At 43.3% G+C, this 16022-nt stretch overlaps 1 protein-coding gene across 2 annotated transcripts in view; it reads left to right on the forward strand.

Moving 5' to 3' along the window:
* SEMA3F (semaphorin 3F) overlaps positions 1-16022 on the forward strand; it is a 163401-nt gene that overhangs the window by 128917 nt on the left and 18462 nt on the right. For both annotated transcript variants that reach the window (XM_054976293.1, XM_054976294.1), the window contains 5 exons: positions 3620-3739; positions 9222-9361; positions 10044-10158; positions 14152-14221; positions 15036-15180. In XM_054976293.1, the coding sequence (XP_054832268.1) occupies positions 3620-3739; positions 9222-9361; positions 10044-10158; positions 14152-14221; positions 15036-15180 (590 nt within the window). The remainder of the gene's footprint in view (positions 1-3619; positions 3740-9221; positions 9362-10043; positions 10159-14151; positions 14222-15035; positions 15181-16022) is intronic.

Raw genomic sequence — 16022 nt, forward strand, 5'->3', positions numbered from 1 at the left:
ACTATCCAGACATTCCACAAACATGGCCATGAGTAGCAAGTTACATGTCATGGGCTGGGCCTACCCAAGCTGATAGTCCAAAGTCTGAGCACCAACATGAAGACAAGGGGGAGTTCAAGATTCAAAAGCCAAGTCCAATCCATAGTCAGAGCACGAGGTAAATGCTAGGGGTGTGTCCAGAATCCAAAAGCCAGGTCAAGTCCAGTCCAAGGTCAGTTACCGATAGTGTCAGGTCTAGGAGTAGGCACAAGCACAATACAAGAACCACAGAGTAGTTGCAAGTAGGTAACTCTTTGCTTCCATGCCTGGCAGTTTCTCCAGCCAAGCTTTCATAGCCAGACATGGTTTGCAGCCGCTGCTGGGGCTCCACCCTAATTTTACTCATCACCACTCTCCAGCAGTTGGCGTTGTCAGGAGACGAGCACTGCGCCATCTCTCCTGCAGTTCCAATCTCTGCTGTTCCCTACAGTGCTCTTTGGGTGTGAGTGAACCGGGCATGTGGGGGGGGGAGCCCCTGGCTGGGCTTCACCTGTGATATTGGGGCCAGAGGGTGCTGGTGCCTCTGTCTCAGCTGCTGGCTGTGAACTCTGATCAGCCAGCAGCTGTTGTTCCTGATCACCGTCTTCTGCTGAGTCAGGGCTAGAGCTGGCTACATGGAGCTCCTCTTCTCCTGAGGAGTCTTGGCTGGTTACACAAGGCTCCTCTCCTCCAGAGGAGTCCTCACTCTCATCGAGTCCCAACTGGGCCACGACACTGTATTTACATAGGTCCAAGATTAAGTTTGTCTAGATACCTCTGCTACAAAGCTTGTCTTCTCCCACCCTCACATCTCTAATTCCCATTTCCTTTGTTCCTATGACTTTTGTATATAAATAAGCACAATTATTTGTTCTCTTTATCCCTTAGTCTCCCCCACACTTTCCACTTCCAAGATGATCCCAAATGTGAACATTCTCTGAACTTTGTCATATGATAGGTGTTCTTTTCATCTCTAGGAGAGACCCTCCATCTTCAGTCCCCTTGGTAGCAGACTTTTGCAATTAGGAAGGCAGTGTAAGGCCTACATTGGCTGGGATTACATAAGTACACAGCAGGGAGATAATTAGGAGTGGTATCATTGCCCTGCCATCCCAAGGCCTGCTGCTGCATAACAGCTGCACCATGCTCCCCCCAGGAGTAACCTCCAGCACTGGCCATAGTTCTCACTTCCCGCAAATCCTCCAGCCCACTGATATTGCCTGGCTGCCTCTGATCTTATACCGGCATAAGTATCCATTTACATGACAAGCTCTAAACTTCTTAATTAATCTGAGAGCAGCTGCAGCTCTGGTCTGGGAAAGGCAAGAACTGTATCCCTATGTCAGTGGGTTCCTGGCTGAGCTTGATGAACAAACCAGGGTCCATTTTGTAAGCCTGATTAATTCCTCTATAAGTGATTCAGAGACAACAGTAGGAAGGACATGAAAGAGCATCTGGTAGGCTGGGCGTGGATGGGGACTAAGCCTTTATCCCAATCCTTTTCTTATCTGCCTTTGAAGATTTTGAGCCTGTTCCTACAGTCAGCAGGTTAGCATGCAAAGGATGATCACTCATACAAAGGCTTTACTTTCCCTCTGCCTCTGCTCACATACCGGCTTCCTAAGGACAACTTCACAGCTTCAGAACTTGATTTCATGTTCACACAAAATATGAATACGAGACAAAAGTTACCATCTTATATAATTCATAGCTTTTAAAAATATTTTAAATAGATGCACCACTGATGACAGGAAGAACAGGAAGCACAGGTGCTTCACAAAAACAAACAATCTCTCATATACAAATATATGAGAATTCAGGATATCTCAGTTGAGGAACCACTTGTGCAGCCAATCTTTGTATATTCTCAAATAAGTGTGCTAATGAGAAAATATAGTGTGTTTCTTCCTGTTGTTTCAACTAGAGCAAGGAGAATTCTGGTCATGTACCCAGTAGCAGTAGCTACGGCAGCAGAATGTGGGCGCAAGGGCCTGTTTCCCCCACCCTTCCTTTTCCTCAGCTTATGAGTAATGCTAGTAGACTAGAATGGAAAAGGCAATGGGTTTGGTGTTGGGAAGGGGCGTCATAAGAACAGATGGGTAGGAAAGGAAGTAACCGTGTGTGTGTGTGTGTGTGTGTGTGTGATATGCTGTCAAGTCATTTTGACCTACAGCAACCCTATGTGTCATTCCCTGGCCGTTAGGTCCCTCAAGCCCTCCACAGTTAACACGCAGGTGTTCCAGTTGAAGTAGCTTTATTGAGATCCATACAGTACAGGTGTTCACCCGAAGGTGGCAATTGGCAGAAGTGACAATTCAAACAAAGGCATAACTAATTATAGGGAAACTTCCCACCCTTGGGGTCCATTGACATTCTGGCGCGAAACCCCCAAAGAGGTTGCATGGGAACAGATTAGTTTAGACTACATGAAGTACAAAGCAAAATATCCCAGTCTCTGGGAAAAGATACAATGTGCACTGCTAGCAGCTCTCCTCCAAGTACACTTGCTGGAAGAAGTGAAAGTACATATTTTCAACAGATAATGGAGATGCCCACTGGCCCTCCTGCAATTAGGATTAATAGATAAGACACTCTCTGGTGATCCACACAGAATATAGCATATAACTCTGGCAAGTAGCATTGACCAGTACAAAATGCAGAATACAATCATGGCAGGTATGCTGGCATACATGACATTATGAATGAAAGACCTCCAGAACATCCTATCATTACAGACTGGCTCAGATCTTGCAAACTGGAGTCTGTGGCTTCCTTTATTGAGCCAAGGCATCTCGTTTTGGGTCTTTCTCTTTTCCCACTGCCTTCCACTTTCCCTAGCATTATTGACTTTTCCAGAGAATCTTGTTTTCTCATAATATGACTAAAGTATGATAGCCTCAGTTTTGTCGTTTTAGCTTCTAGGGATAAATCAGGTTTGATTTGATCTAGAACCCACTTATTTGTCTTTTTGGCTTTCCATGGTACCCGCAAAACTCTCCTTCAGCATCACATTTCAAATGAATCAATCTTATACCCTATGGAAACTTCTTGTAGTGTGAGTGGCAGCCAATAGGCCTGAGGTTTGTGCTGCCTGACAGAAAGGATGCTGGAGAAGACTAAGATTTGTTTTTTCCCCTCCCTCCTTTCTGTATGATGATTCTGGACAAAAAATGAAGTTCTGACTGGCAACACTGTCTCTATCACTAGTGCCCAGAATATGTCATTTCTCCTTATGGGGAGATGTACAAATTCCTGATTCCTAGTGCAGAGAAGAAGAGAGGGCAGAGGGGAAAGTGGCTGGAGTTGCTTGCATTGCCTGTTTCCTCTATATCAATGTCATGTTCAGTGCCGCTGAGAGTATACCGTGTGTTGGTGCTATGGAAGAAATAGCCCTGTCCTTCAAAAAATAACCCAGCAAGGTAAAATGAGGGCTCACCATATTTTTTCCCTGATCCCTCCCTCAGTTGGTCCAAAGCAGTACATATGGGAATTCTGAGTAAATGTGATTCCGTATTTCATTTCCAGCTATGCTGCTGCAGTTGTAGTTTTCTCTTGTGGAGAAGAGTTCCCCATTCTTTCTGATCTCTACCTTTTCCCACAGATGAAGAACTCTATGCAGGTGTCTACATTGACTTCATGGGCACTGATGCTGCCATCTTCCGTACCATGGGCAAGCAGACTGCCATGAGGACTGACCAGTACAACTCACGCTGGCTAAATGGTAAGGGGGTGTAGCTATGCTTAGAGTGCTGAAGATGAAAAGTGGGGATTTTTACAATCTTTGGGACCAATGCATACACCACACAGTAAGAACTGGAACTTGGTGCAGGATTTGGCTTTTAGAGAATTTCAGATCGTTTTTTTAAAAGGAGCAGAAAAGGTCCGGGGGTGGGGGTAAACCCTCGGGGGGGGGGGTTAAACCATTGCCCCTATGTGAACTCAGATGCTGCTGTCCACACCCAATAGTGTATATACTTGCTCTAGAAGAACCGTTGTGTGGAACATCAATCTAAACTATGTGCTGCTTTTAATTATTTTAATTATTTATATGTAAATATATGACACCTATATGCTTGCATATAAGTGTAGTAGTGTTTTAAGTGATGTAGTGTTTTAAAGTTTTAATGGTTATTTGATGTTTGTGTTTTTGTTATCCGCCCTGAGCCTGCAAAAGCGGGGAGGGCGGAATATAAACGTATTAAATTAAATTAAATTTAAAAGTAGCAGACGGAGTTCTCAGCACTTTCACAGCTTCAGAAGGTTTTCATATGATAGGAAGCCTGAGTTTTCAGATTGCATGATAAGAGGCAGTAGTTAAAAAAACATCATGCTAGCTGGAGCACTAATCCACCTCCTAATGGTTTATTTCCGTGAATATACAGTATTCCACAATGACTGTTCAAGTCTAGCTTCCTGAAAGGTTAGGGCATCAAGCTTGTCATATCAGCTGTTGGGACTGGATTCTTTCATCTGTCCATACATAGCTAACTCAAGAAGCTCCACTGTGGATGGTGAAATCTTAATCCAACTCTCTGAGTCCCTACCCCTTCTCTTCCTAAGGCTCTGTGAGTTTGATCATGTTTCCAGCTAGGAGTTCCCATAATTTCCATACACTTCTGCAGCAGTTCTTTTCATGTGGCAGATCCCTCCTCTCCTTGAGACCTCCCTTGCCACTTGCAAGTACATGCATAGTCACCTGCCCATAACTTTCTGTCTAGCCACAGCAAACCAAGAATACAGTGCAGCTTTCTCACCCTCTTCATTGCTTGCTTGTCAGCAGTGGTAGGGCTGAAGTTCTCTATTTATCGCTGATGGGAAGAGCACACCATGAAATGGATCCCACAGTAAAGAATTGGATTTAGACTCTAAATGTTCACTGTTTGTTTGAGCATTGGAAATCAGAAGATGCCTATATGGCTACTTTGGCTGTTTTCACATGTCTTTAAAATAGTACGATACTCACAGAAGGCTGCCAGCTTCCTCGTACAATTTTTTACACCATCCATTTACAAAATAAAGGCAGGCCATGATGAAGGCACTTTTGTAGCTGCCTGCCTCTGTTTTTTAAATGGATGGAGTAAAAAATCATGCGAGGAAACCAGCAGCCTTCCATGAGTATCGCACTATTTTAAAGATGTATGAAAATGGCCTTTGTTTGACATTTTCTCTCCAGAGAAAGAAATGTGTGCTGTGAGAATATATTTTTGCATAACCTTTGTCCAGCCGTCTGGTTATTTCAGAAGTGTACCAGTGTTTGGGTAGTTGTTCCCTTCCCTTAATTTCATGGCTCTGATATGCATCCTCCTTTTGTTCATTTAAAAGCATTTGTTTCCTGGCATTATTTCTTTGCACACAGTTTGTGGTGGAGGGCAGGTTTGTATTCTTGCCATTTCTGATAACTGATCCAGGGCATTTTATCTCTTGCCCTCTTGCCTCCAACATGCATCATGGGGTGGGATCCAATAAGAGAAGGTCTTAGTTGCACCTCCAGCTGTTCTGGAACAGCAAAAACAGCTGAGTAAACTAAGGTCGGGATCATGTTTAGGAGGATGTCATTTTAGTAACTTGAACAGAGCTATCTATGTAAGCAAATGCCGGATTTTTAAGGGGCACCATTTGTCTTCCTGGGCAATTCTTTAGCAGGAATTACTCTGAAGAAAATAGTGACACATCTCCAAATTGCAACAACTACCAAATATTCTTAGAAAAGCTTTTGACAGGTGTGCTTGTCATCACATAAAACTAACACTGGTGTTTCCCAAACGGGCGGGAGAGGTCAATAATATTTCTTTGAAGGCTGGTGACAGGCTTAGAAGTAAGGCTCAGAGTTTCTAAAAAATGTGGGTCATTACCCCACTTAGATGGCTAAAAAGAATGAATAGGGATTTTTTTTAGTTGCTTACAGGTCCAGTTACCTTGGACTCCAGATGAAGTGACACGGGAAAAATTATGTAGGAGCTGGGGGTGTTGAAACTGGTTTGAGTGAGATAAAGAGGGAGGGAGAACTGTTTAGAAGGTGGATGCTTGGGAGCTGGGGGCCTGAGGGACAAATGGTACAGAGAGCAGTAGGAGCCAAATAAGTATGTTCCGAGAAATGGCCGTCGTCACATGGGCTTTTATTTAGCGCTAAAATGGCGCTACTTCCCGGCAAACACCCACCTTATTCCAACACTGTAACGATTTTCTCTCTTCTGCTTTGTGCTTGATAGTCGCGCTATTTTGTGCCTCAGTGTGAATGCCTCACATCGATGTGTTTTGCCTCGCAATGTCCTATGCCCTCCCTTCAATCCCAGAATCCATTTCTTCCTGTGACTCCCCTTTTTTAAATTTTATTATGTCCTTATAACGCCATAACGACATAACACAATGCAAACTTTCTGCTGAAGTAAAAATGACTCAATCGCCATGGCAGAGTCTTCAGCGATGGGGATCACGTCAGACAGGGAGTTTTCTGTGGGCAAAGGGCTATTTATATAATTTCAAAGTTGGAAAAACAAAAGGGTCGTAATGTTTTGCTCTAACGGAATGTTTATATGCTGTTATTCCGTTATAGCAGAATTAAACGCCAGAATAATAAAAAAACGGGGGGGGGGGGGCTGCTTCTGCGCGGTTAGAGAGAACAGAACAGAGTGCTTCGGTGTGGACAGCTGGTGGCGCGAAGAGCCATTAGGTGACCCAAAAAACGTTACTGTGCCGATAACAGGTAGGACGCTATATGCTGTAAATTTAATGGAAGAGATGCCCATGTGACGACGGCCTAGGTTGGTGAGAGGACACAAAAAGAACAAGGACATTTGGCCTTGCAGCTTTTGGATGCCAAAACCAGTCCTCCGAGGTGTCACTTCTGTTACTGTCTATCCTCTTCAGGCAGACCCTGAGCAAGTCAAGAATTCTAAGCTATCTCATTTTATGTTACAAATGAAGTGATACAAGGAATAGAACTCAGGGTTCTAGCACAGGAGACCAAGGTTTAGCTCATCAGTCATGCAGCTAGATTTCCTGCAGCATTCGAGCAAATAGCTGCTTAATTTATTGAGCATTATTCTGAGTTCTTTTCAGATAGTTTACATTAAGATTTGCTTCTCTAGCTTTCGTCCTGTGATTCAGGATGACCCACTACATCCTTTAAAAAACAGCTTCAGTGCAGAAAAAACCTTGCTTCAAACTGGGTCACATCCTCATAGGGTGAGAAGTACTGGCTGAAGAAATAAGGAACAGCTTTTATTTGGAGTGCTTAAAAACAGCATTTGAAGTCTTGTTTGTGCAAGAAAGCAATAATTTATACAGGGGATTGTTTTCCAAGTGTTTTAGACCACTGTGTGGTCCACATAATAAACACCCTCCCCCACTTCACAGCCAATTCATTTCTCTTTCTTTCAATGTTCCATGGAAAGGCTTCACTATTGGATATGTGGGGAAGGCACCAACAGCTGGATTTTAGACTGGAGAAAGGACTGAAGGCTGATCTAGGATGAACGTATGCCACTGCCAGGTCAATGAGTGCTCCTGGCTGACTCTTTCCACAATTTATTTGATTGGAGAATGTCATCAGGCTTGTTTGCCATAAGCAGAGGCTGCAGGATTTATATGCCGCCATAAATCACCTTAGGGACCTTCTTCTCATGGGCAGTGAGCCACTGTAAACTGAAGAAATAAGCCACAAGCAGATGCCTGGTGCTTGCATGAGCTGACCTCAAGTGACCTGACCTTATAGTTTTTATGCTATGTATTTTAATATTTTTAAAGTCGTCTTGAGGTCCTGCTTTAGCGTTATATACTTTTAATATGGCTATTAAAATTAACTATTAAAATTATAAAACAAAGTGAAATAAATATAAGTTGAGCATATTTAGACAGTGTTGAAGTTCCCAGTCCTCAAGTGATTGCTGCTTAACGGCATGTCTTAAGTCTCTGTTTGGCTACCTGGGCTGACATTTTACTGTGCTCTCATAAACAGATCCCAAAAATAAAATGTGGACGGGAAGAAAAAAACGCCCCAACCCCCCCAAAGAGGGAGGAAGAAATAGCCTGCCCAGGTAGCCCTACAGCGCATGAGCCTTGACTAGGTGCCTTGTTTGCCATGCAGTGCTCATTCAGCCTGAATGCCTGCTTCCCCATGCTGTGCAGGGCTTGGCTGAGCCAGGCACCTTCTTCTCCACCTTATGCTGAACTCAGGCTGCTGCTGGCTCATGGCAACAACTCACACCCACCCCCACATCGCTAAGACCACCCCTTGCTTAGATTCAGGGGGTCCTGGGGGGGGGCAGACCTTCAGGCCATCAGCTCCCCAGGGCCAATCTGCCCCTGCCAAGAATCGATCAGTAGAGACTTGGTAGAATGTCAGCCCTGAACTAATCGAACAGGACTTATTTTAGACAGATTGTTCTGTTCTAGTCTGTTGTAGCAAAAAAAAACCCCCTGCAAGATGACTAGAATTGGCTCTCTTGAACAGTTGAGATAGAAGCTGTTCACAGGAGCCACAAGAAGGTGGCACAGAACTTTGTGAACGAACGGTGCAAGCCTCTGCACACAGCAAGATCTCATCCTAGACTGCTTTTCTGGAAATGCTGGTGAATTTTTCAAAAAGTGTTTCAAATGATACTGTGGCTTGTGTGAAGAAAATTCCTTCATATATTGAATAGATATATTGTTGTATCCTGTCTAAATTTCATGGACATGAATGCAACTTTCCCGCCTCTCTTCTCCAGCTGCAACCTGCAGTTCCCTTGAAATGCTGTTCCTGGGGAGAAGGGAATCCCCAGGAGAGCACCAGGAGGCAATTGGAGGGCTGCTGAGGAAAGGGGGAAATTGACAAATATTGCCTCCCCACTGCACTCAGGGATCCTTTCCAGGGAAATCCAACCCATGCTTCATGTTAAATCTGCTGAAAACATACATAAAACAATAGGAATTAGAGACAATTCCTTCACCTGTCAGTGATTTCTCTATTAGGAGCAAGAAAGCAAATTCATGCTTGGGTGGGAGTTGGGATGAGGAAGAAACCTCACCGAGAGACAATATGTGACCTAGTCCAAAAGGGATGAAGCCATCTATGGCCAGATGCACTGCTCCATGAGTCATGGAGGAACCAGGGGCTCTCTTGTAGCCCCAGAAGGTCCTGCAAGACTCTAGACCCTGGAAGATGTGGAGGCAGGAAATAATCTGCATGTGCCCACTGTTCTTAGTTTAACTTATCATTCCAGATCCAGCATTTGTCCATGCACGGCTCATCCCGGACAGTGCTGAGCGGAATGATGACAAGCTCTACTTCTTCTTCCGAGAGAAATCCACTGATGCCCCACAGAGTCCTGTTGTCTACTCCCGCATTGGTCGCATTTGCCTGGTATGTGTTGAGAAAGAAATGGGACTGGGTGTCCCCAGGATCTCCCTGTAACTCCCTTATGCCTGGACTCTTTTCTAAAGCCCTCCCCACATCTGCTGTGAAAGACCAGAGGGTCATGGTTGCTTTCAGCTGCAACACCACCAGTGCCTCTGCTTTCTCTTTCCCTCCCTGAATTGTCTACTGTTAAGAACTGCTGAGCCTGGAACAACTAGACATTCCTGTTCTATCAGAACTCTTACCATGTCTCCTTCTCACCCTGTTCCCCTGCAATAATAATAATAACATTTGATTTATTTACCACCCTTCAGGATAACTTAACGCCCACTCAGAGTGGTTTACGAAGTATGTTATTATTATCCCCACAACAATAATCACCCTGTGAGGTGGGTGGGGCTGAGAGAGCTCTGAGAGAGCTGTGACTGCCCCAAGGTCACCCAGCTGGCTTCAAGCGGAGGAGTGGGGAATCAAACCCGGCTCTCCAGATTAGAGTCCTGCGCTCTTAACCAGTACACCAAACTGCAAGAGGATGTTAAATAAAATTGTAAATCTGGCAGCCCAATCCTAGCCATGTTTATTTGATAGTAAATCCCACTGATTTCAGTGTGCTTGGGCTACAGTCGATAGGAGCTGTAGCATACATTTTGTTTCCTGCACCTCAGAGTTCTGCTTTCCTTTGGCTTAGAATGATGATGGAGGCCACTGCTGCTTGGTTAACAAGTGGAGCACGTTCCTGAAGGCGCGACTTATTTGTTCTGTGCCTGGGCCTGATGGGATCGAAACACATTTTGATGAACTCCGTGAGTATTCAGAGGGCATGGATTTTGCAAAGGAAAGAGAATGTGGAAGGCTGTACATTACATACTAAGCAATCTGACATCTTAACAGATGTCTAAGTTGTGGAGGCTTACAGTAGAAACCTTTGCCCAGTTACTCCAGCCTAAGCCCATTGCTTTCAGTGGGCTTAGACTGCAGTAACACTACATGGGATTGCATTGTTAATCATATAGCAATCTCCAGTAGAGATAACCTAATGACACCCTGTGGGCTAGTTTTGCCTTTTCCTCAAGCAATTTTCTTTAGCTCCTGATCAAGCTATCAGATGTAAATCAAAGTTTGGTAGAAAGCTTTATCAAAGTTTTCACTTATAAAGAAAAGGAAGAAAAATGTTTTCAATCTGTAGAGATACTATACACTTGAATGTTATATAGTTTTTATGCATTGTATATGTTGCATGTACTTATTTGTATGTAATACTATGTTTAAATGTTGAGAAGCCCCATAATGGACAATGCAAGATGGCAGCTCCTTTATTGTGGACAATGGACACATGTACTCGTGGGGTGGGGGCAGTTTGTGTGCCAATATATTTTTCTGGTTCCCAGACTACAACCAGAGATTAGAGTAGCCTCCCAAAATAAGGAAATTGGCCAAAAATGATCTAGTACATGTCCAGTGTTTAATTTCTAAAATACAGAGTACTAGAGTTTGAGTCTCCCTGCAAGCTGCCCTCTCTGATCTAAAAGCCTTTTCTCTAAACCCAGAGATGGGGATTAGTTTTGATTACTCAGTGGTCATGGAGTACATGTCCAAAGCAGATCTTCCTTTCATTATTACTTCACGTGCACCAAAACTGAGCCTTGGCAATGAAACAGGATGTCAGGTCTCAGCCTTAATGAAAGTTTGCTCAAGTTAAGCACTGGACATTCCTCATCCCTTGTTGGGTCACTGAGGGCAGAAGCTTATGAATAAGAGTTCATGGGAAATTGATTGACTGAACAAGATGCTCCGGAATAGCCTCTGTGACTTGGACACTATCATTATAATGGGAAAATAGCTATGCTGGTGGAAAAGGCAGCTGATTGGGTGCAGCACAGAAGATATTTATTGCATGGAATTTTACTGGGTGAAGAGACAAAATGATCACCAAGATCTGCCACATCACAAACTTCCTTACAGGTTTTCTTTTATAACAGGAAAGCTAATTTATAGTTCCTTTAAAACAGGAAAGTCCAGTCTGTGATTCAGCTAATTTATAGTGTGGCATAGTCCAAGAGTGGGCAAAACAAAGAATCACAAAGCCTTATATCACTCTGATAGGGGCAAGTTGAGCAATGTCTGGCTAGAGAATTCAAATTTGAGAATTCATTTAGCTCAAGGCGCAGGAGAATAACAATGGCATTTAGACAGCTCCATGAGACATTAAGAAGCAGGTTATGAACTGGGATGGGATGGAAGATGAAAGGAAGTCAGAAATTACAAGCATGGCTTTTTGGTAGAAATGGTCTCAGTTCATTGGGTGGTATGTCTCTGTTGTAAAAGACTTCCCCAAAAAAGATTTCACTGAATGTGAATGCTGAGTGTAGTGTGGCAGCTCATTCACAAAGGGAACCAGCTTCACCTGATCATGAGCTTGAATCATTTGGAACAGAAGCTGAATGCTTCCAGTGCTGGTGTGACTGAGGATGGTGTAACAGACTCTCTTGCCTGTGTCCTAACTAAGCTTCCATTACTCCAAAGGAAAGATTTATCTTTTCCCTTGGATAGCATTCAGCAATTAGTTCAAGACCTGTCAAGCCAAATTGTTCTTTTGAACTGTTTGCTTATCAGTACATTTATTTGTAAAAGGTTCTTTGTTGCTTTGCCGCTTCTAATCAAAGTACTCAGACACCTGTTAGAGTTTATTTCTTTTATTGGAAATACACTCTATTTTTTAAATGAAGCAAGTATATTAATAATTATATAATTATTAATATAAGTCCTACAAAAATAGAACACAGAAAGGCAATCAGAATTAAATTTGCTAACATTTCCTAATTAACTCTTCAAACAATCTTTAAAATAATCAAAGTTCTTATGAAATGCATTAAGATTTTCATAGCCTACATTGCAAAGATAAGAATCTCACCTAATCTTCATGAGATCTCTTCCAATCAGTACTCATTATCTAGATTAGCATGTTTTATAGGTTATCATATGCAAATATCTAAGATCTTTTCACATAATAGCATAAGCAAACTATGATTGGTTTAATGCTTCATTGAATATTCATAATTTCTATTGCATAACCTTCTAATTAGCCAAAAAATGACATTATAGCCAACTTGCAAAACAAAGCTATAAATATGTGAGAAATGACAGAAAGAGTTAAGATACTAGATCACTATTGGTCCAGTCTCTGATAAAGAAACATTAATCTAGATGGAGTCCACTATTTTTAATTAGCTGTCAAAAGATTAACGCACACCTGTTTTAGTTACCTAACACTCTAAAAAAATGCATAGAGAGTTCATGCAAAGTTTAAAAGTTCACCCAGAATACAAGCCATTACTATGTGTTAGCTTAGTATTGATTAGTATAATGTGCTTTAATCTATATTATTGCAACAATGGAAACCTCTCTGTTACAAAAGCAGCAATCACCTTCCTATGCAGCTGCCTGCCAGAGTCCTCTTAACAAAGAATATTCAGAAGGCTGCTGGTTTCTCTGCAGGCAGCCCCCACCCTCAGTAGCCTGTGACGAAATGTCTCTATTAGGGAGTTATGATGTTCCCTCATCCTTAAATAATAATAATGGCACCAGAGGGTTTTTTATTATTATTCCAAAAATATTTATTTATTTTATCATATTTATATCTCATCTTTCCTGCAAGCTGGCTCAGGTGGGTAATAACAATAAAACCATACAGATTAAAACATGTTAAAGCACAGAAAAGCACATTACATATAAAATCAGTAATACAGGGCATCTGCTATCTGACCTAAAAGGCTGCCAAAAAAAAAAAAACCAATTGCAAGCCAAAATGTAAACATCCAGGGTGGCAGGACATAGGTCATGGCAGTCAGGAGGGACAGTCCCCAACACCTCAACCAAAGGCCTGGCAGAACATTTCCGTCTTACAGTTCCGTCTGCGGAACTGCAACAGACTGGCATGAGGATATAATAGAGGAGAAAGATAGGGTATAAATGAAGTAAGAAAACAATAAACAGTCAGCTACAACCCTGCAGCGGCACAAATCTGACCCAAACAGTAGGCTAAGCTGGGCCAGCATGCCTTGTCAATGGCTCTTACTGCCTTGATTCTTTGCAGAATTAGATGTGATGAGAGGTACAGAGCAGCAGCTGCTGTGTGTTTCTTTCCCTTTCTTCCTGGGAATGTCTAGTAGAGCAGAACATGTAATGTGATGTCATCATACTCTGCATGTCCCTGCCCCTGTCTTGCATCATACAATGTCTGCAGTGTGAGAAACGTCAGCAGAATGACATCACTCCACATGCTGGAGTTAACTGGATGTTCCTGGAAAGAGACACAGAGCAGTAGGAGCAATGTGTTTCTTGTAATGGTTGTTGGGGGTTTTCCGGGCTGCATTGCCGTGGTCTTGGCATTGTAGTTCCTGACGTTTCGCCAGCAGCTGTGGCTGGCATCTTCAGAGGTGTAGCACCAAAAGACAGAGATCTCTCAGTGTCACTGAGGACACTGAGAGATCTCTGTCTTTTGGTGCTACACCTCTGAAGATGCCAGCCACAGCTTCTGGCGAAACGTCAGGAACTACAATGCCAAGACCACGGCAATGCAGCCCGGAAAACCCCCAACAACCATCGTTCTCCGGCCGTGAAAGCCTTCGACAATACATGTTTCTTGTAATGTTTGCCTCCACCTTCATCAAAGGACTTCTACATCCATTGTGTCAAAGATTCCACTTTTTCTCTTAAATTCCACTTTTCATAATCGCCTCCCCACCCAGCCCCATACCCAATGCCATGAGTTGCTAATTGTCTTCTTTTTCTTCAAGAGGACGTCTTCATCCAGCAGACCCAGGATGTGAAGAACCCCATCATTTATGCTGTTTTTGCTGCTTCCGGGTGAGTGCTCTGGGGGCAAGAACCTCTCTCTCTTATGTTCAAATGATTTGACAATCACATTTTTACATTGAAATCAATGTCCCTGCCTTTCTTTAGAAGCTCAAATGGTTCTAAAGCAGATGCTGCTTACTACAGAACTGCAGTGTTTCTGCCTAGTCAAGAAGGGAAGACAGCCAACCTAGAATCTCCTGGCAGACCTGGGAATAGCGGTCAAGAGCTTGCTGCCAAGCTTGGGGTTTTCCCATAAACCATGGCAGCTGTAGCCGATGACTTGATCCCCTAGGGAAGAAAGCAGGTGGCAGTCTCCCCCTACTACTCTTCAGGATCTGTTTACACCCCTGGAAGGTCAGGAGGGCATCAGGTCCTTTGTTAGACCAACAAGCAGCAGCAGCTAGTGTGGTTTCTCAGTGTATGTGGCTAGAGTGACTAATCCTGGAATGTTATATCACAAGGAACATGGCTTGATAACTCTGAAACAGCTGCATGGAGCTGGTCACAGAACACCAAAATTGCATTGTCTTATTACACCACCCCCCTGTTGCTGGATTGGTGCTCCGTGCCAGGCAGGAAATCCCTGGCTTTCTAAGGTCCATGTCACTGCACATGTTAGGTTTAAAGGGCATTTCTAGGGCTTGCCAACACCCAGGAGTGAGCAGAGCAGCATATTGCTCCTTGGCAGCTGTGAAAGACAAGAGGTCAAGAGTGCCTGTTGGGAGTATATGGTACAGACAAGAATGGAACAATGCAGACAGTTTTCACATGTGAGGGGACAGTCATCTTTGGAGCTAACACAGGTTGTTTTATCCTTATACAGGTCTGTATTTAAGGGCTCTGCTGTCTGTGTCTACTCCATGGCAGACATCCGTATGGTCTTCAATGGACCTTTTGCACACAAGGAAGGCCCCAACTACCAGTGGATGCCTTACACAGGCAAAATGCCCTACCCTCGACCTGGCACTGTAAGTGTGAGTGAGACCTCCAAGAAATCACTTTGCTTTTACAGCACTGTCCTGAAGTGAGGCTTCCCCACCCTAGTGCAAATATCCATCTATACATTCAACATCAAGAGTTTTATATATGCATATATGTACTTGGTAATGTATGTATAACCTATAAAAGATGTATGAGAAAATGTGTACCTCCTGTGTGCACACTGAGTCACAGATGAACAATACTCTGAGTGACACCCTGATACCCTGGAAAGTTGCTGCCAGCACTTTTAGGCTAGTTAGACCACACAAAAGAAAATATAATGGAATGCAAGGAGGAATGTATTCCTCTAGAACACATCCCAGTGTATTGTGAGCCTCTTGGCTCTTTGGGAGTTCTGTGGTCAATGAAGTTTTATTCAAAAGCTAAGAATCAGGCTCTGCTCCATATGAATGATCTGACTCAGAATAAGACAGCTTCATACGAGTGTTCTTATGAGGCAGTGTTTAACACGTAATAATTCAGAAAACAAATCACATATAATTGGCAGGCTTGGAAAGGAGCCATTACTCAATGGTAGAACATGTGCTTTGCATGCAAAAGGTCCCGGCAAAATCTTTGGTGTCTCTAGTTGCAAGGATACGAGCTAGTATGGTTGAAGACCTGTGCCTGAGACCTTAGGAGATCACTGCTAGGTAGACTAGTTGAGTCTGATGTAGTATGTACATTTGCACTTCTGTCTTGGCAGTTTTCAAAGTTACAGTGAAGAGATTTATTGACAGCATCCATCAGCGCTATGAAACACTTAGGTTACTCTCCCTGCTGAATGTACTTCTCCCCGCCCCCTAGCCAAACTGCTCTTCTTTTGCCC

Source organism: Eublepharis macularius, chromosome 4 (assembly GCF_028583425.1).
Source record: "Eublepharis macularius isolate TG4126 chromosome 4, MPM_Emac_v1.0, whole genome shotgun sequence".
Classification (NCBI taxonomy): domain Eukaryota; kingdom Metazoa; phylum Chordata; class Lepidosauria; order Squamata; family Eublepharidae; genus Eublepharis; species Eublepharis macularius.